The sequence below is a fragment of the Eremothecium sinecaudum genome, chromosome IV, assembly GCF_001548555.1.
Source record: "Eremothecium sinecaudum strain ATCC 58844 chromosome IV, complete sequence".
Taxonomy (NCBI): Eukaryota; Fungi; Ascomycota; class Saccharomycetes; order Saccharomycetales; family Saccharomycetaceae; genus Eremothecium; species Eremothecium sinecaudum.
Window position 1 is genome coordinate 715508 of NC_030895.1, and position 20192 is coordinate 735699.

Genomic DNA, 20192 nt, shown 5'->3' on the forward strand with positions numbered 1-20192 from the left:
CGGATGCTTTCGCAGCACGCGAGAAAAGAGGACGGTATTTAGATCTAGCCGTTTCATTGCCAATCTATTCTTACGCAACCCATATCCTATTGCAGAGCTCCTCCTTACTTGGTAACTCTCGTTGCGATGCTCAACTCATGCATGTTCCTTTTGGGTTAGTGCGGCTGGAGTGCATGGTGGGGAAAGTTACCCTGATCTTAGGTTACCCGGACAAGCGTTTGGTCGGGTAACCGTCAACTGGAACGTTGAAAAGACCAGTTGCGAAGTCGTAATAAACCTACTTCTGATGACTAGCTTGCTAGGCTCAGTTATAGGATAGAAATGTTGCTTGGGTTGGTGTCTAGACCATTGTTTAGGTCTGCTGGAAGATTGGCGTTTACAGGAATTCGCTTACAGTCGAACTTAAGCATTAATGCTTTGAATAAACAGCAGCTACCTTTCAGGTATATTGGAACTGAACCCCTAGCTGTAAAATATACGAATCAACATGAATGGATAGCTGCTCATGAAGACGGTACAGCATTTGTAGGTATCACTAAGTATGCAGCAGATGCTTTAGGTGACGTGACTTATGTTGAACTTCCTACTATTGAAACTCAATTAGAAGAAGGTGATAACTTGGGATCGGTGGAATCTGTTAAATCTGCATCGGAATTATACACACCAGCATCAGGTACTGTTGTTGAAGTAAATGACAAGTTAGACTCTTTGCCACAGCTAATCAACGAAGATCCTATGGGTGCTGGGTGGCTATGTCGGATTAAACTTGACGACACTGTTGACATCAAGAAAAAGCCAGAGTTAATGACGTTGAACGAATATGAGGAGTTTCTACAACAAGACAACTGACTTTTTTCGATATGATAGCATTTATAGATATGAGTGCATATGTATAGAATATATATACTAAGGTAATGAATCCTTTTTGGACTGTTCAGAAGTTGTTCTTGTAGTGAGCTGTAGGGCGTGTACGCCGTGGTTGGAAATTATTTCGTCAAGTAGGCTATAAACGAGCCTGTGGCGTTTTACAAGTGGCATACCCTTGAATTCATCACTAACTAGCTCTAACCTAAAGTGGGACTCGGTTTTGTTTGAAGAACCTGCAATACCAGCATGGTGAGCATGCTTATGCGAGTCATTAAATAGCTTGAAGTGCGTAGAGTCTGGGAACCTCTCTTTTATCTTACTAGTTATGAGGTTTGCTATAGGACCACTAGCACTGCTGTTTGCGGAGGCTAACGATGACATTCTCTTCAGCGGAATTGAGAACATACCCTTTCTTTAAATTTCCCCTGTTAAGCTTTGGACCAGGTTTTCGGTTTATTCATATATTACAACTTTTTTACTACTAAAGGATTACTGATCTTTGCCCACTGAATGCGAATCAAGCAGAAGACATTACCAGAACTACTACCCATGTTGTCAATACGAGGCCTTGCGCGCACTCCAACAAGCTTTAAGCGTTTTTTTGCATCTACACCAGAAGAGACGTTTATATATGGTAAACTTCGTGATGCTCTTCAGCCATCCGCATTGAAAGTTACTGATATTAGCGGCGGGTGTGGTTCTATGTTCGCCATTGATGTTACTAGCAGTCGTTTCAAAGGGCTTACAACTGTTAAGCAGCATAGGCTAGTGAACGAGGTGCTTAAAGAAGATATAAAGAAGTGGCATGGCCTGCAGCTGAATACCAAAGCTGAATAAAACAGACATTATATGTAACGCCCATAATGCTGAATGAAAAACAGGCGCGAATATTTATATTTTGTACATGAATTGATTAATTTAGTTTCAGGAAAGTATAAAAGTTTATTTATTAGTCAAAAGAGGTGACTTCCTCGACAGACTCCTCAACAATCGATTCCTTGATTTCCTCAATTGTTTCAAAGTCTTTTTCGTTTGCATTTAAGCTCCAGACATCGAATGTGGAAGCACCTTCAGACTTGATTCTGTCAGAGGTTTCGGATCTGTACTTAGACCATTCTTCTAACCAAGTACGTCTCGTCAAGATCAATTCTCTGGTAGCACTGTCAGCTTCCATAGCATCTTGTTCTTCGAAGTGACTTGCCCATTCCTTCAAGTTCTTTCTGACCTTCTTCTTCTCGGCGTTGGTCAAAGTGCATTCTGGTCTTGGTCTCCAGAAGAAGTTGTTAAACTCTGTTATCAATTCCTCACGGATCAAGTTACCGCACAGATTGAAAACCCTGTAACCATTTTCAGCCTTGTGTTTCCATGCAGAAGACCAGAAACTGATGAATCTACCGCTGGAATCCCATTGGAAATCGGTAGCATTTGCATAGTTAACGTGAGCGACGTCCCTTAAGGTAGCAGCAACATCAGTTGCTGAGTTAATGATCTTCTCACTTGGGAAGTCCAAATCGTAGAAATCAAGGTTTTCGTTTCTAGATCCCATCTTACCGATAGCAGCCACACAAACGAATCTACCAGCTGGTGACCAGGTGATTTCATTAGAGAACTTTCCTTCAATAGCCTTAACTAACTTCCATTTCTTCATATCTGAAATGCCCTTTGATATTATAATACCCTTGTCAGCCTTCTTCTCTGGAGCATAGAAACTAACGACATTCTTGGCAATAGCAGGGTTATCGTTAACATTTTCGCTCTTAGAGATTGTTACAAATCTATCATTAGATGGTTCCCATGCGAATCTCATACAACGGTCCTTTAATTCGACCTTCTCGAATGGAATTTCGCGCTCTGTTAGCTTACAGATTTCCAAATTAGTGAAAATGGTCTTTCTAGACTTAGTATGACGATCTACTTGAACACACAAGTATTCTGACTCGTTTTGCCAGTGGAAGCTGACGCCAGTAACTTGAACCAAGTTAACAGTTCTCAAAATTCTCTTGTGTGGCATCTCCATAATAACAGCCTTACAGGACTGGTTATTAGTTTCTGGAGTCCAATAAGCCATCACGGTAGATAGCGTGTTTGGACTGTTGGAAGCTAACTTAACACCCTTTGGTGCAAAAGAGAAGTCTTGTAGACCCTCAATCTTCATGACCTTACCGTTTAGAAGCTGGAAGCTCTTCTCAGTCTCATACACAGCAATAGCATTTGGACCCATACGAGCACAGTACTTGTCATCGAAAGACCATTTCACCATTGGCCATTGTAGTTCCTGTTGTGGAGGAAGAGCAAAGGTCTTCACACACACACCGGTAGAAATATCCCAGATACAAAGCTGATGGCCTTGAGATTCAGGTCCGAACGGGCAGTCCTCGTTGGGCTCGCCTGGTAAGTCCAATGGCTCTGGAGAGAAAGTAACAAGGTACTTCTCAGTAGGAGAAATAGAGATTGCCTTCACGTTTGGATGGAAAAACCTCTTGAGCCTACTGAATTGAGGCCCGCCCCAAGATGCAATACCCTGGTCGTGGAAAGAGAACAAGTATGAACCGTGTGGTGAAAACTTGACAATGGAATTCGACCAGTTCTTTCTTGGCTCAACAACAGCTTCCGGTTGCATGTGGTTTCTGTACCAGTAGATAGCTGTCTTTTCACCCTTCTGCAATACAAATTGGTCTCTTCCTTGAGGATCCTGTAGCCAAGACCTCAAATAGCCAGTTGGCTCGTATGGAGGCAAGTTTGGCTCCTTAAACCCAACAGAAAAATCAGGAGAGCAGTACTTCTCCATGTCATTCAAACTGTTAACAAATAATCTATGCTTAACATCCAACTTCTTACCATTGAACAACTTGATTGCCCTTCTTGTAGACTCTGCGCTGTCGAATTCAATAAACAAGTGACCCTTGGTCTTTCCATTCTCAACAGGAATATCCATGTCCTTAATTTCACCGGCTTGAGAAAACAATTTACTCAAAACCTTATGTAAAGCAGGAACCTTCGACTCTGGAGCAATTGGAGCACCATCAACAACCGCGAACATGTCAAAACTCAACGATCCCTCAACTCTGTACTGAGCTTCCAAATCGGAAAAGTCAATATCATCGACTGGAATATCTTCCAACTTAATGTCCTCCATAACTTCGGCCATTTTCTTCGCTTACTCTTCAATAACCTCTGACTTAGATGTTTGTTTACAGGTCTTTATTAACTATGATCTTTTCTTAACCCGAAAAATTTTCATAACGTCAAATTCGTAAACAGCGATATCGATATATTCGTCGGTAGTGATCTTACTATTGTGTTGAAATTGGGCGGTAAGCATATTACAATGATAAGATTACTACTAGATTGGGGTCCAAGGACGGGTTATCGCATCTCTGATATAACGCTTAAGGAATAACTCGCATTCGAAGAGGCTGGGAACAATCAGTATTATATTATAACGTGTGCGTTGTTGGCGTGCGTGGTTGACCTTTTTTTTCTTATGTTTACAAAGATTTAAAAAGCGGTTTTAACGTGTACACTGTAGTAGCAATACCCGTTTTTTAAACCAAGGTACTATATTATACAAAAAGGAAGACAAGAGAACTTGATAGTGTGAGGTTGAATTTAAAAGTGCTAGTTTTGTTGTAAAGCTTCTGATTTGTGTTAGAATGTTTGAAAGGGATACTATTCTTAGCCCGATAGATAGTTCTAGCGGGGCGCGAAGTCTGTTGACCCCTGGGAAAATGATGAGCCCACGGATGAGATCAAGCTTAGTGCTCGATGATACTCCCTTTCTGATAAGATCTCATATGTTGAGTTCCGGAGACTTGAGCAGTGGTAGTAGATCTGAAGGTCTTACAGATTCGGAAAACGAAAGTGATACGGGTAGTAGACGAGTAGGTAGCGAGGATACTACTAGCTTAGAGCCTCCAAAGCTTGACTGTACGCTAACACCGTGGAGACAAAAGTATTCGCCCGATTCGCATAGCGCAATGATGAAGTACTCCTCAGTGCTGTCCCCAATTAGGCCACTTAGTCCCCTATTTCAGGTGGATAACGAAGCGATGGGATCTGGGAGTGCTGCAGCATCCGCTGGTGCGGAGATCGAGCATCTAAGAAGGCAGCTTACGACTTATAAGATTAAGGTTAAGACACTTGCGGAGCTCCTAAAACAGTCAAACTATGAATATGTGGAATATGATGTTAAGTCTAGTGAATCCACGGGACAGCTTTCCGACAAGTTGCACGAAGCGATGAAGGATACTAATGAGCATGGCAATTTGGAGCATATGAAAACCAAGAATATGGAACTTCAGGCTAACTTGAACAATAAGAATAAAGAACTGATCGATTTAAAACAAGAATTATTATCAAACAAGCAGGACTATGAAAACATGCTAGAAGAAGTGAACACTTATATGGAACATACGGAATCGGTTTCCGAGAACATTAACAATATGTTGGATCTTTTGTTAGAAAATTTAGAATTGGACGAGGAAGAAAAAGATGCCTTGTCTAAGGCGTGTGGTTTGGGATCAAACTATTTGGACCTAAAAATTAAGGCATTATCGAAGACGTTGTCTACTTTGGTCCATATTTACAAGGAAAACCTGAAAGCTAGCTCAAGCAATGATAGTGACGTTGACTCTCATAGTACTATCAATATTGAGGAAGATCACCAAAATAATAAGGGTGAAGTCATCACAGATGAGTTGAACAAGGAGGATAATGAAGAATGCGGGGATAAGGCAAATGAGGCCAGTACTCCTGAACAGAAACCAACGGTTGGTATAGATGTTGGTATTGATATGAATAATGAGGTGTATCTTGATAATGAGGTGTATCAGGAAGACCAGGATAAGGGGGCATTAAATATTGAAGATCAAAAATTTGTACCAATAATGGACCCTGAAAATAGCGATGTATTATCGGACAGCCCACAAGAAATGGATACACAGCTGGAAATAGCCATTGAAGGTATGCATAAGGAATATCAAACGTTTCTGCAGTCAATGCAAGGTAAACTTGCTGAAAATGATGGATTGGCAGAACAAATTAACACCAAACTTTTAAAACAGCGAACACTGCTGAAAAAGCTAGAAGATAAAATATCAACACAAGAGTCTGCTAATACCTCTACAGTTAGTAGAAGCGAATCAGGCTTGTCTACCATTGATGATATGACTTCAAGGGCTAGTCGTGAGCTTTCGAAGTCATACCAGGATCACATCGAGGCATTAACTAGCATGTTGAATAGATATAAAACAGAACTGCATGACAAGGATGTAGAAATCGATGAGTTGAGATTGCGTCTAAAAAGCGAACAGAATAACCTAACAGTAGAAGACATAAAGCGGCTTTCCATAGATGAAACTTCGAGGTTTAAGCAGATAATTAGGGAATTGGAAGACAAAATATATGAGCTAAAGAACGACTTGCGAACCTGTGCAAGTGATAAGGAGGATTTGGCCAAGCAAATTGAGCAAGTACAAAACGACCTAAATGAGAAATTAGCTGATAAGGATAAGGAATTGGATGATATCCAGGCTTCTTTGAAGCTATCCATAAGAAAGTCCTCACTGTATATGGAAGAAAAACATAAATTACTACAAAAACTTCGCTCACTCGAAGAACAGCATAATATCCTTGTAAATGAGAATATTTCATGCAAGCAGAAGATTTCAAATGTTAACAACGCGAGCTCTGTTGACGAGTATTGCCGGGCATTTAAAATGCTAAAATCGCAGCTCCTAGCTCATCTGAGAAGGATGTTTAAGATATTCGAAAATATCTTACAACAAGATTCTATCGGTCAAGCATTAAGAAAGCTAGAGACCGTCGAAAACATCGACTCGCTGTTTAATAGCAAGAAGATTATGATGAAGTTTGAATCCATATATTTGTTTATTGAGAATGCTACAGAATCAATAGTGGATGAACACATTAAACTCCTGTTAAGAGAGAAGGACAAAAGAATGAAACGCAGGCCTCAGTTATCACAATCTCCGGACAGTGCCGATGGTTTCGATAAACATGCGAAGTTAAGGATCGATGAACTAACGAGAAAGTGGTCAGCTGAAAGAGAGCGCAGAAAACTAGAATCTGACGCTGCCATCGACAGGATACGTTTCCTTGAACAGGAAAATACTCAACTCCGCGAGAAGATACGAAACTCGGGAGAACATAGACGATGATTTCCCCTGAGAATCTCGATCTTTAACCGGTATTATCGGATATGTATGATGGACTTAGTCTTTAATATACAATGAGAAATTATTCTTCGGTTTCTTCCTACGTAAGTAATGAATGCCTGTATTATGCTAGCTCAACGTCACCGTCAGCATCTTTCTGGGCCTCGTCGTCGCCAGAGTCCTCATCACTCGAATCATCATCACTGGCTTCGTTGATTTCCTTCTTAGCATAATCAATGGCTTCTTTAAACAAATCTTCGGGCACCTCCTTATGAAGACCTGCTGTCTCCGATAAAGAGCACCAGCTTAACTCGACTTCAAAAGACTTTTCTTTGTTATCTTCATGAGCTACAAAGATTATTCTAGCAGCCTCTTTTACTGCATCTCTTGCCGAGAGCTCTGGTTTACCATTTGCCACGAGTTTTTCCAATTCCGCTTTTGCAGACTGTCTCCCCTTACCTGTAGCAGCACCCTTATATCCCCAATAAGCTCCGCTAGGTTCTAGCATGTATAAGTGTGCACCATCATCATCCACTCCTCCAAAAATAGCCGTGATACCGAAAGGTCTAACACTATTATATAAGGTGTGAGCTTGAACATACTGTCCAACACGATCAGCAAAAGCGGAAACCATTATGGGCTGGCGATAAAATTTTCTGAAATTGGCAGCTTCCTGGCGTCCCACATTTACGAGGTGTCTCCCGTCTGGCATTAATCCCGAGTAAACGCACCCAATGTGTTTATCAATAGTCTGTATTTTCTTATTCTTCTGAGGTACCAACAATTTTGATGTAATTAGCTTTTCTACGGCGAAAACAACACCATCCTTGCACTTAATACCAATTGATGTAGCGCCATTTTCTACCGCTTTAACTGCATATTCCACCTGAAAGTTTCTACCATCAGGGGAGAAAACACTATTCGAGAGATCGTAACCAGTACCAATGGAAGTCTAATAACAGGTGTTAATAATTAAAGATCCAGCTAGAATTAAAGTATCTGACGTTAAATACGTACCATTGAGATAAAATATATGTGATTTAGGCCGCTTCCAGCAGTCTAGTTCTGATTTTGGTTATTTAATAATTGTTAATGTTTGTAAAGTAATACTGTATTGAGTTTTGCCACCCTGATATAAATCATGTTACCCGGATTTGGTGATCTGGTATTGGATGATTGGGTGTTGTAAAATCTATATGGGACATTAAACCAGCAGGATGATGAACTACAAAGGTATGAAAGGATATCTACCCATCGATGTTACTGAGCTTTGGATTTTTATGGAATGGCAAAGGAACGTATTAGAATAGTGCTTTGCGGTGATAATGGTGTAGGGAAGTCGAGTTTAATAGCGTGTCTCGTTAAAGACCAATTTATTCCAAATCTTCAGGATACTTTACCAAGTGTTACGATACCAAGGGATTTTTCTGATAGTCCATATTCCCCTCAGAATACTATTTTGATTGATACTACCAATTCAGACTTGGTTTTGCTTAAAAAGGAATTAAAAAATGCAGATGTCATTTGGTTGGTATACTCTGATCATGAGTCTTACGAACGTATTGCATTATATTGGATGATGATGTTTCGATCTCTTGGTGTCAATTTGCCAGTTATTTTGTGTAAAAACAAGTGCGATACGACGAGCAGGGCCATTCCGGAAACTGCAAATGCAGATGAGGATCGGGACACCACTGTTGAGGATGATGAATTTATTCCTATCTTGAAGGCCTTCAAGGAAGTTGAGACATGTATAAAATGCAGTGCGAAAAACAAGCTTAATGTTAATCAGGCTTTTTACCTTTGTCAGAGGGCAATAACGCATCCTTTGGCACCTTTATTCGATGCGCGTATTGGTGAGTTGAAGCCGTTAGCGATATCCACTTTAAAGAGAGTGTTTTTACTTTGCGATAAGGACCAAGATGGATACCTAAATAATGATGAGATATATGCTTTGCAAAAGAAATGTTTTGGCAAAACTATGGATATTAATGAGTTAAAGTTTTTACACAAGACGCTGGAGGATCTTGCTGCTTCAAATCCAAAATATTCGGGCTGTCCACTTTATGTGGAAGGTAAAGGTATAACTAAATTAGGTTTTCTAGTTCTCAATAAGTGGTATGCAGAGAATGGACGACATGAGACTACGTGGGGGATACTGCGTGCATATCACTATACAGATTCGCTTTCAATTAGTGATAAGGTGTTGTACCCAAAGGTGGATATTGCTGATACAGCTAGTGTGGAGCTCAGTCCAATGGGCTACCGTTTCCTGGTTGACTTATTCCTTGCTTATGACAAAGACAATGATGGTGTTCTCAATGAGCAAGAGTTACAAATGCTGTTCAAAACTACTCAAGGAGCACCCAAACTTTGGTCGGAAACTTGCTTTCCTTATTCTACAGTAGTAAATTCCCAAGGCTTTATCACATTACAAGGCTGGCTAGCGCAATGGAGTATGACGACACTGATCGACTATAAGACGACAACCGAATACCTTGTTTATTTGGGTTTTGAAAAGGACGCTCGGTTGGCATTACATGTCACACGACCAAGAAGACAGAGACGGAGAAATGGTGTATATTACCGTGCCGCGGTTACTGACCGTAAAGTTTTTAATTGTTACGTTCTTGGTAACGCTCATAGTGGTAAAAGCTCGCTACTGGAATCGTTTCTTGGTCGACAGTTCTCAGAAGCATACTCTCCCTCTATTAGACCTAAAATTGCAGTGAATAGTCTAGAGTTAAAGGGAGGCAAGCAATACTACTTGATTTTACAAGAATTAGGCGAGCAGGAACCAGCCATCTTGGAAAATAAGAGCAAGTTGAAGGAATATGATGTGTTGTGTTTGACATACGACTCCAGTGATCCTGAATCCTTTTCCTACCTCGTTGAGTTGATACATAAATACCAACATCTACAAACTTTGCCGGTGGTGTTTGTAGCCTTGAAGGCCGATCTAGACAAACAGCAACAGCGTTGTTATATTCAGCCAGATGATTTTACGGAACAGCTAATGCTGGAACATCCTCTGCATACTTCATGCGTATGGCCAAGCTCCCTTAATGAATTATTTATAAAACTTACTGAAGTGGCACTGGAGCCTGCAAAAAATACTCCAAATTTAACACCAGAAGTAGTTGAAGATCGCAGTAAAGATTATTGGCAAGCCGCGCTTGTGACTGGCTCGCTTGTTGGTTTTGTTTCGATATTCGCGTTTACACTATCGAAGATTATAAGAAGTGTTCGAAGCACACCTTCTACATAGTAAATAATTGCATACATCCATTCCACATGGTACGTCCGTGGTCGACTTATTTGTGTATTTTTTCATTTTTTATCACATTAATAACCAAATGTTCACCTCAAATTAAACTTTTTAAAATATCCATGAAGTAAAGAGTCTAATCATTTTATAATTACAACATCACAATATATATCGCGTCAAGTCTAATAACAACAGAACTAGCATTGCTTCTATACCAATTATCCAATGTTTCCAAACAAAAATTCATAATCCAATAACTCTAAATCATCAAATGATATTAGAGGTTCTAATGGAGCATTAGAGAAGTTTTGGAAGTCAGCACTGAATTCTTGGTTGCTATCATTTCCGTTCTGTCCAACAACGAATGAATGAAGTTCGTTATTGACTGGAAATGGAAGGTTACTAGACACTGACAGGGGAGTGTTCTCTGCAACAGTATTAGTGCTTTGCATTGATATTTTCGTATCAATAGGATCCATAGGGGAGATGTCATTTGCCATATCCAAGGGAATTTTACCAGAAAATTCCACTATAGCTTTTAACTGCTGTATACTAACCTGTCTAATGAACGTAGTATCATTTAGGAACTGCAGGATATTGTCTTTTTTATTGACATCAACCCCAAAGCCCTGATAGATACCATTTCTGAGCTTTGGATGGTACGTTAATTGCGTCACCCTAGAGAATATATTTAATACTTCACCTTTTTTAATAATTTGGTTGCAATAATCAAAGAACACTAGAATTTGGAATACAGAGAAGTATGTCAATCCCAATTTTTTAGTTATAATTGTGCACAGTAGATCAAGTACTTCTATAGTATTCTCCTTAATGGCCGTAATATGTTGTAATTTTTGCTTAGTTGTATAAACATCCTCAACTCCAATCAACTCTCCATTCTGCAATTCTTTTTGCAGTAAGTATTCCGAATGGATCATCCTTAAAATTACAGTTAACCAACAGAAAAGAACCGTCGATACACTCAATTGGGCTGTTTTGTCATTGCAAAACTTCATGTATAAAAGGTATGGATCGTCTATCTCGCAGTTTATCTGCCGCACCAATAAATCAGTAAACTGTACAGTTTCCTTGACTGTAATTAAGAAATACTTGAGAAAGTAAGGCATATACTCCTTTTTGTTATCAAAGACTAATTTCTCAAAATAGAGCATCAAATTAGTCACAGTCTTCAGTATAGATAACTTTGTTAACACGTACGTCTGGTAGAAGAGTATTCTTTTCACCTTCATGATATCTATTACCTCACTTGAACAACACTCTAAATTTAATTTCATAAATTCTGAGCTAGAGCTAAAATCAGTCAAGTCTGATGGAATTTCAGTATCCAAATAATTCTGCGTTCTTTGCAACAGGGCCTCGATCTTTTCCAATGATAAAGCCTTCGTTCCGTAAACAGATATATCGTCCAACTCTGACATCATCAGTAGAAGTTGATACTTCTTGAAAGTACAGGAATGGATCACAGCGCAATAAGGGTCAGGCTTCTGCATATCAGCCCAGACCTTTTCCATGTACTTTTCAGGGTTCCGCATATAAGGATTGGTATGTTCCTGAAGTCCTTGTGCATACTTACCTCTGAGGCCTGTTTCATACCTACATGTAATAGATATACTCATCCAGAGTTTTCGATGGTAGTTTCTCACGCGGGGATCGCTAACTGAAGGATCATTTAACTGTGCATACATCGAAGGATCCCTGTGTAAACCAATATTCATGGCCATAGAATTCACTAGACTTAGTATGACCTCCGTTGGTTGACCCAACCCGAAGTCGCCCTGTTGCGGAGCAAAGACAAAATAAGCCCATAAGTAGAGCAGACATGCAATCGTATTTTCATTTGACCAAATGAACAAGTTGACACTCACAATTGCTCGTTGAGATAACGTCACCGCTTCGTCGGAGATAGGATAAGAAGCTAGACACTCTGTAACATCGCTACTCAAGGATAAACAACTGCGCTGAGAATATCCCTCAGCGAAGTGCATTGAAATCCAAGATAGTTTAAGAACAATAAGCAGAATAGAAATTGTCTCCACCTTCGACCTTATATTGTCGTACCCAATATTCAGCTTGACCCTTCCATTTCCAATTGGATCTTCTATAAGCAGGTCTGCCAAAGTCGCTTCAAACAGATCCATTTCTAGGAACGGAACAACGGGATAAACGTACTTATAAAAATGAAGCAAATATACTCGGATGTTTTTCAACGGAGGTAGGAACATCTCCACCTTTACGATCAAGTCCCTTAGCGTATCCGAGTATTTTGCTCCCTTTGAGCAGTGGTCCTCAATGTAGTGTTTGTAAAGAAAGCCGGTGAACATGCGGATGTAAAACCCCGCCCTACTCTCAGATATCGAATTCCCCTGTGTCATCCGATCCGTAAACTGTATTATCTGCTCTCTCTCGCGATCCGTGGTAGCTATACGGAACATAGTGTCCCTCATGGTCATAGCATTCTGCCTCTTTGTAGAGTTTTCAAAGTTGGGCGAGCTGTCTTGAGACGGAATTGAGTGTATAAGCGCATTTTTCGATGCACTCGCGAACACAGAAGAAATAAATAACGATAAAAACTTATCCTGGCGCACCTGAGCCAACTCACAGGATGCCTTAATGTCCCGCTTCATATTACTTTTCATAAGCAGCTGTGGAGACTGCTCGCAAAAGTTGATCATAATATCACTAGGCCGTAAAACCTCCTTCCCGTCAAGCAACATCCCCACCTTCGGTGCAGGGTAATCTTCAACAAACGTAGAGTCCATCCCACCGACACTCATTTGCTCATCACCACTGTCTACTGTTCTCATCCTCTTCGCCCTTGGTAATTGTTCTCCACTTTCCAATCCCATGTACTGCCCCGCCTTCTTCTTCCAATACTCCAACTCCTGAGCAAGTCTCTTGATAGTGGCATCCTTACTAGGTACCCGAGGTGCACGTTGCTTCTCAATATCATATACGCATCTTATATTATTCTTCTCACACCGACTACACACCGGCTTCTCACGGTCACACTTAGTTTTGCTTTTCCTGCAAGCTTGACATACAAAAGAGATACGATTCCGTTTAGATTTACGATCTGGAGACCCATCCGAAATCTGATCTACGCTCATATCCTTTAGTTTTACCATCTCAATAACATACGCCAGAGTTCAAAATCACTTGTTGTATATTCAATCAAAACTCCACTTTATGCACCTGCATAATATTACCTTATATTTTATTTTGAAGTCTAACTTTTTACCAGTCTGTCGATCAGCTAGTCAGTCACAACCTCTATTCACAATAGTAGACGATTAAAAAGAAACTGCGTAAACCTTTACTACGTCTTTGTCTTAAGCTTAGATCACAATACGTACCTGTAGCCGTTTACAGGGGTTCCGTTAATACCGTCAATATCGTAACTTGCTGAGTACGCGTTGTGTGTTGTAAGCAAGAAAGCGGGGAAATAAAAGACTTATATATATACAGAAGATTAATCTTTCAAAGGGGTTCGACTGAGTTGACAGAGACCGTTGGGGCTTTTTTATAGGACCAATGAAATCGCGAAGTTTAGACAGGGTGTTAAGAATTTGTCCCTGTGTGAATATCAATTTTAACTCGTTTAACAATATAATTGCTTAGAAAAGTGTATCCGGACTGAAAAACTCCCTAGGTAAATCGCGCTCATATCCGGAACTAACGGGATGGTAATTAGAAGATATAGGCTGTATTTCATCTCGCGCAAAGTGCTTTAGTAATGGAATTAGTGGGGATGATATATTAGTGCTGAAATGTGTATATTGGCAATTTTGTAGGAGCTGTAATAGTTGGTCATTTTGTTCTAGGTGATCAATTAACATTTTGGCTAGATGCTGAAGCAGGTACGCGAACCAATTATTTGACGCATTGTAGTTTTGGTCCTGAGGGACCGAGTCAGTCTTGGACAATAGTATGTTCAGAGCAAGGCCGGAATCTTTAAAGTTCTGGAGTTGCTTTAGGACAAGCCAACTCTGGAAAAGTGACTCGAACCCCATCTCTCGGTTATTTTCTATGAATGCAATAATTTGGTCGACGATATTGCTGTAGAGCTGCTTTATGCGTACGCATGAAGAGGCTGGTAGATTTTTGTATAGCTGCTGCTTGTAGGATGGGTTGGTGATTATGACGTACTCTGCGTGAGCGAATTTTAAGTATAAAGAGAAGGCAGCATATGCAGAGATGGTGAGGGTGACGTGGACAAGGTGATGAACCATGGTTGAGTGTGTGCTTGTAGGTAGTAAAGAGTACTTTCGATGATGATAGTTGTTGGAAACTTGGAATATGCACATGATGTATTTTGTAATGTTCAAGAAGCGTTGGTGGTAAAACGCTGGAACGTTTCCTGGCAGAATCTTGGTGGACCGTTCTATACAGTATACCAGGGATCTTTCGAGCTGTAGATTCAGTAGATAGTAGGACAGGTGGTAAATAATAGTCATGTTTGCCATATGAGACGATAAATCTATTTCTACCGTATCGTAACCGAGATCTAGGATTGCCTTTGGCTGGGGAGGAGCACTGGCGTTCTGAAGGGGGAAGTTAGCGGTCAGGACATCGAATATGGTTGATGAGAGACGCTTGATTTCCGTCAGGTTCATGCAATAGCTCTTGGATTTCTTGAGCATGTTGAGGTCGTCCATCCATTTGCAAAGGATATGCCGTACAAGCGTTATTTTGTGAACCTCTAACTCAAAGTGACTATACTGTACCATGTCCTTTGCCACCCTCCAGAGATAGTTTGGTATCAGGTCGTCACTCATATCTTGGACGTGTTTAAAGATGCTGAAGTGGCTGACTTTGTTCGGGTACATGGAGGTTAGATCGATGTGATACATGACTATTGGCATGACGCTTATGCCCAATTTTCTGCGATAATTTATCAGCCGCCGATCCACCAAGCCTTCCTTGAACTGGTAGTACTCCAGAGGGTCATTGCACAGGCCTAGTTCGCCACCGATGTTTACAATAAGTCCCATTAGGATGTCTGCAGCCTCCAGTTTGGTTACAGTACTGCGGAATTCCGGATGTATGGTACACGAGTACCATAGCAGAATCAGACAGGTCAGATGCTGCTCATCAGGCTGATGAATGACATCCAAATGAGCGATACACATTTTTGATAGGAATAAAAGTTCGCCATAGATGCCGCTACCTGGTTGGTGCATATTCGGACTTTCATGCACGGAACATGAGTCTTCGTGGTAACTTGAAATCGCCAAAACAACCATTAGTATAGAAAGATTGATAAGCTTGTGCCTGAGATTATACTTCCCGAAGTCGATCTTCACCTTTCCACTGTCCTCTGGATCCCGTTTTATAATGTCTGCCAGACACTCTTCGAATATAGAGATCTCAATAACAGGTACAATAGGATAGACATGCTTGTAAAAATTACGTTTATGGTATTCTATAACTTCGTAACTTGGTAAGTTCTTCTCTGAGTTATCCAGGATGTATTGTAAGTTTGCAGAATAGTAGCCTCGTAGATTTATATCTTCTATACGAACAAACTCCATTGAATTCACAGCAATTGCAAAGAAGAATCCCGCCTTCGTACTATCCCCAGTATACCGCTGGTCACGAATGTCCTCAATATCCTTCATAATCTTGTTTAAATTCTCAGAGGGCTCATATTCGTGAATAACCTGTTTCTCGAGGACCTTAAACATGATTACGTGTGATATAGTCTCATCTTGGTCTCCATGTAGATCCTTAGCATGTTCCAAGTTGTTCTCTATGATGCGGTCCAAAAGCGGGCTTAGAAACCTGTCGATGACGCTATTGCCGATCAGATAATTCAACTTGTAATCCTTGAACATAAACGACTTAGCATTCCTATGGAATGCACTCTGTATGTAGCAATTGAATTTCAGCTCATCGATATTCGTATTAGAGAGGATACTTGAAAACTCCGGAAGAATGCCAAGGATGCTACTTTTACCAAGTTCGGAAACATTACCTACTCCTTGGCAGCGTGCCTCTTCAATATCTTTGCTCTTCTTTTTCCAGTACGCCAGCTCTTCTTCCAGATCTCTTAAGATCTCGTCTTTGCTGTTAGGATCGTCTGCCAACTGCTTTTCAATGTCATAACTGCACTCGAGTCCGAGCGACAAACATCTACTGCAACTGGGCTTGAGTTTATCACATTTTGATTTACATTTTTTGCACACAGTGCAGACGTATGAGAGCTTACGTTTTAGAACAGCTTTCCCAGTTGTCTTAATGGTCCTCATGTGCCCCTTAGCTCAAAGTTCCGTATATGTTAGTATTAACTAGTATACTTGAGAATGGAAAATGCTTTTCGCGAATTTTGTCCACGGTAGCATTTATAGGAGTTCTATATTTATTTACAGCTAAGCTTTTCATTTATTAAATGCTTAAGGCATGCCTTTATTCGAATGAAACATACCCAACCAATTTAAGATTGGTCAGAAAAAATCAACGGCAGGTGATTTCTATAGAAACGGTCGAATCATTGATTCGCGGCCTAAATTGAGAGTTATGTAAAATGCTATTTAAGTTACGGACATTGAAATATAGCCGTATTTATGTAAACATTCTTAATACTATCTAAATGGCGGAAGATAAAAACTCTCTGTGTCTGCCAAAATTTATCAACAACCAACCACGAGTACTCCCACGCATGTCTGCTACCGATGGTATTCAGTCATAGTAAAAATTGACAGTTTGTACGACAATTTAATCTGGGGAACTCCGATGATGACAGATAATTTTTTTTTTTCAATTTTAGGCCTTGGATTAACAGTACCCGTTTATGTTGGGATACTTGGTACGGGTCCTTAGCCTGCTGTACGAAAATTGTCGACGCTTCACGCTTTCCGCATGGGATTCTGATGTTTGATATTAAAATCTTTCACATTCAGAGTGTTCAAAACTCCGCAGAGCCCTTCTAGATACCCTAGTTCAGCTGTTATGAATATGTTTGTACTCTCCATAACCTCTAAATTGGATTTAAGCCCCCAATGGGCAAGTCTTTCTCGATTTGGAGCATGAAGGAATTTCATTATTTTCTCTTCTTGAATCATATCTAGGGCTAAGTCGAATGTTAACAGGCGCTTGAAACAGGAAAATAGGGTCCAACGTAGCCACTTAGACACGAGATCGTGTATGATCGTTAGGAAATTCTGTAAGTCTCCTTTTATTTGTCTCACGAGTCTAAAGCGGGACTCGAGCTTTAGCCGCATATCAGACATTGCCTTTTGAGAGGAGTATTGGTTGCAGTTGTACAGGCATTTCCAGACGACTTCCTCTGCATGGCACAGCCTCAGCATAATACCGAACACCACTTGTAAGCACCTGACCATCATATTTTCTACCATGTAGTAGGTAACGAAGTGGGCACCAGGCAAAAGATCGACTTCCCCTTCTAAGTAGCTGGCAGCGAAGATAGTTGCTTCTATTACATCGTGAAATGCCTGTTTGAAGTAAGTGTTGTAGTGCACAGCGGCGCCTGGATTATTGTCTTTTGTCAACTGGCCTTCGAAGTACAAGTATAGAGAAGAAGTGGTTAAAACACATGTTTCCATGAGAATTATGCGCGAATGGTAAAAATGCGTGTTGTAGGACTTTACTAGGTCAACTTGGATATCGTAGAGGCCTTCAAACTTGAAAGACATGTTCTTTTTAACCCTTGAGGAAAGAATAAGCTGCTCTGCGACCCTTCTGCATTCATTTAACGCCCGATTAGCATCTGATAATTTAACAGAACTGTTATCTAGCCTGATGTAAGCCAGATCGAGCACCGTACCGACAAAACAATACTTGTGTTTCTGGTAAAAAGCTAGCAGTATGTTATACTCCAGCAAATTATCAGAGTACGCTTTCTGTAGAAACCTCTCTATCTTGAAGTCCTCTTGCGAGTGACTAAATTTAACGGATGAATCATCCTCGCTCGAAGGGCTGAGATGTTGAGTTCGCCTACCGTCGCTTCTTCGTTCATAGTTGCAGCATATTTCCACACCAAGCCATAGTTTGCGTCTCAAGTTCAATAGCCGTGCATCGTTGAGGGTACTCGCCTCCAAATCATCAGGAAATGTATCTAGACCGATGACGTTGGAATACCACGATATCATATCATGTGAGTCTACTGGGTCCATTTCACATGGAATTGCTAGTTCCGCGGAAATCATCGAGTATACATATCTATAAAGATGTGTCAACATCGTGTACTCATCCACCCAGTATACTATATTAAATGTTGTTAAGGTGTAGTTCATCAAGCCAAACATGCGGTCAGTACCAGGGACCTTGACAAAAGAAAGTATTAGAGGATCCAAGTCCAATTGTATACCTCTGGCCCTAGCGACCTCCATTGAGATATCTGTAATCCCAAGGATAAACGCAAGCAAGAAAATATGCACCAGTTTCTTCCGCAGTTCGGTATTCCCAAAGTTGAGATGCAAATTAGTGCCATACTCAGCTCCATCCACTAGGACTTCGCGTATGACTTCCTCGAATAGGGGAATCTCCAAAAGAGGGAGAAGAGGGTAGACCTCTCGATAAAAGTAGCGTAGATACAATCTTATGACATCAAGTTTGGGTAAATTCGCCTCGTAGAAGTCCTTAATACTTTTGAATTTCTCCGAATAGACAAAATCTGGCCCACAGGAGTCTTCGATATGGTTGAATTCTGAACAAACAGTTCGAAACTCATCTATAGTATATCTAGAATTCTGCTTCTCCCGTCCGTACAATAGCCTCCTAACAAATCTTGCTGCATTAGGAGAATTTGTAGAACGTGCCATTTTTTCAATTCGTAGTTTAGTCTCTGCGGCACTCATGCGAGGCGAGATTGATGACCAAAAAAGAAAGAGGTAAACATCTTTACCCATATAAGATAGTGCAGAGAATGGCGAAGTACTATGTTTACACTGTCCTTCCAAGACTAACATAGGAAAGCTGCTGTGAAAATTTACCACTGGGTCATTCGGGCAGCTGTCTTCAATAATTGGTCGCATTTTAGGCCATTCTAATAAATTTAAACCCCACTGATTCGAATACCCCATCGCTTTCGATTTCCAGTATTCAAGCTCTCGTCTCAACTGTAAAATCCTGGAGTCCTTACTCCTAGATTTTGGCCTTGCTTGAGTCTCAACATCGTAAACGCATATGTAGCCATATTTAATACAGCCTGTACATGAAGGTTTAAGCTTATCACACTTAGTTTTCGACTTTCTACATGTTTGGCAGACAAACGATAGCTTATTCCTTTTCGATTTTTTTGTAACGCCCATATCAATTACCACTCATAGTTACTAGCCGAACGACTACGCAAAGCCCAAAATGCTTAATGTTACACTATTACCGAACTGCTTAGTATACCGATTGAAACTCAAGATATATATAAACTAACAACCATACATTTCCCTTGTTTGGGGAAAACCTTTCAATCTATTTTTGTCCGTAGTTCTTGAATTCAATTATAGTGCGATATTTTTACAGCGGATTGAAGGTCATGTAAGTCTGAAATTTTGGATCTTGTTTTCTCTAATCTCCGCAATAATGCTACAGTTTCAGTGGATCACTATGCAGGATGCTCTTTATGTAGAGAACGTTGAGCCTGGAGTGACTTATCGGGCACGGGCGGATTTTTATAAAAGTTTAAGGCCCTTTTCTCAAGAGCGCCTTGAGATTATAATCTGCTAAAAATCTGCTAGGCAACTGACCTCGAGGAAGTGTTTATGACCCCACTAGATATTCATCATAAACGAATCTTAGTCTTTTTGTTGCCTTACAGGTAAGTCATTGTTGATACACTTGAGTGTGAGGTACAGGCACTTAGAGAAAAGTAAACAAGGATAGGATGGAATGATAGCATGTATTTG

The 20192-nt window shown here is 40.4% G+C and overlaps 10 protein-coding genes across 10 annotated transcripts; 4 read left to right on the forward strand and 6 right to left on the reverse strand.

Moving 5' to 3' along the window:
• Positions 1 to 321: 321 nt before the first annotated feature.
• Positions 322 to 849, forward strand: GCV3 (glycine decarboxylase subunit H; the record flags this gene model as incomplete). The annotated part of the gene is made up of 1 exon (XM_018131872.1): positions 322 to 849. One exon carries the CDS (start codon positions 322 to 324, stop codon positions 847 to 849), a length of 528 nt encoding a protein of 175 aa, XP_017987550.1.
• A 57-nt stretch (positions 850 to 906) lies between these two features.
• Positions 907 to 1272, reverse strand: BOL1 (Bol1p; the record flags this gene model as incomplete). Its single annotated transcript, XM_018131871.1, has 1 exon — positions 907 to 1272. The coding sequence occupies one exon, from the start codon at positions 1270 to 1272 to the stop codon at positions 907 to 909; it is 366 nt and encodes a 121-aa protein (XP_017987551.1).
• Positions 1273 to 1377: 105 nt separating this feature from the next.
• Positions 1378 to 1704, forward strand: BOL3 (Bol3p; the record flags this gene model as incomplete). Its single annotated transcript, XM_018131870.1, has 1 exon — positions 1378 to 1704. One exon carries the CDS (start codon positions 1378 to 1380, stop codon positions 1702 to 1704), a length of 327 nt encoding a protein of 108 aa, XP_017987552.1.
• A 112-nt stretch (positions 1705 to 1816) lies between these two features.
• PRT1 (translation initiation factor eIF3 core subunit b) lies at positions 1817 to 4015 on the reverse strand (the record flags this gene model as incomplete). Its single annotated transcript, XM_018131869.1, has 1 exon — positions 1817 to 4015. The coding sequence occupies one exon, from the start codon at positions 4013 to 4015 to the stop codon at positions 1817 to 1819; it is 2199 nt and encodes a 732-aa protein (XP_017987553.1).
• Positions 4016 to 4520: 505 nt separating this feature from the next.
• Positions 4521 to 7046, forward strand: SPC72 (gamma-tubulin complex subunit SPC72; the record flags this gene model as incomplete). Its single annotated transcript, XM_018131868.1, has 1 exon — positions 4521 to 7046. One exon carries the CDS (start codon positions 4521 to 4523, stop codon positions 7044 to 7046), a length of 2526 nt encoding a protein of 841 aa, XP_017987554.1.
• Positions 7047 to 7167: 121 nt separating this feature from the next.
• Positions 7168 to 8063, reverse strand: PRE10 (proteasome core particle subunit alpha 7; the record flags this gene model as incomplete). Its single annotated transcript, XM_018131867.1, has 2 exons — positions 7168 to 7995; positions 8061 to 8063. The coding sequence occupies 2 exons, from the start codon at positions 8061 to 8063 to the stop codon at positions 7168 to 7170; spliced, it is 831 nt and encodes a 276-aa protein (XP_017987555.1).
• Positions 8064 to 8328: 265 nt separating this feature from the next.
• On the forward strand, positions 8329 to 10311 carry GEM1 (ERMES complex Ca(2+)-binding regulatory GTPase GEM1; the record flags this gene model as incomplete). The annotated part of the gene is made up of 1 exon (XM_018131866.1): positions 8329 to 10311. The coding sequence occupies one exon, from the start codon at positions 8329 to 8331 to the stop codon at positions 10309 to 10311; it is 1983 nt and encodes a 660-aa protein (XP_017987556.1).
• A 218-nt stretch (positions 10312 to 10529) lies between these two features.
• AW171_hschr42456 (HDL183Cp) lies at positions 10530 to 13457 on the reverse strand (the record flags this gene model as incomplete). Its single annotated transcript, XM_018131865.1, has 1 exon — positions 10530 to 13457. The coding sequence occupies one exon, from the start codon at positions 13455 to 13457 to the stop codon at positions 10530 to 10532; it is 2928 nt and encodes a 975-aa protein (XP_017987557.1).
• Positions 13458 to 13946: 489 nt separating this feature from the next.
• AW171_hschr42457 (HDL182Cp) lies at positions 13947 to 16580 on the reverse strand (the record flags this gene model as incomplete). The annotated part of the gene is made up of 1 exon (XM_018131864.1): positions 13947 to 16580. One exon carries the CDS (start codon positions 16578 to 16580, stop codon positions 13947 to 13949), a length of 2634 nt encoding a protein of 877 aa, XP_017987558.1.
• Positions 16581 to 17177: 597 nt separating this feature from the next.
• On the reverse strand, positions 17178 to 19601 carry AW171_hschr42458 (Zn(II)2Cys6 transcription factor domain-containing protein; the record flags this gene model as incomplete). The annotated part of the gene is made up of 1 exon (XM_018131863.1): positions 17178 to 19601. The coding sequence occupies one exon, from the start codon at positions 19599 to 19601 to the stop codon at positions 17178 to 17180; it is 2424 nt and encodes an 807-aa protein (XP_017987559.1).
• Positions 19602 to 20192: the final 591 nt, after the last annotated feature.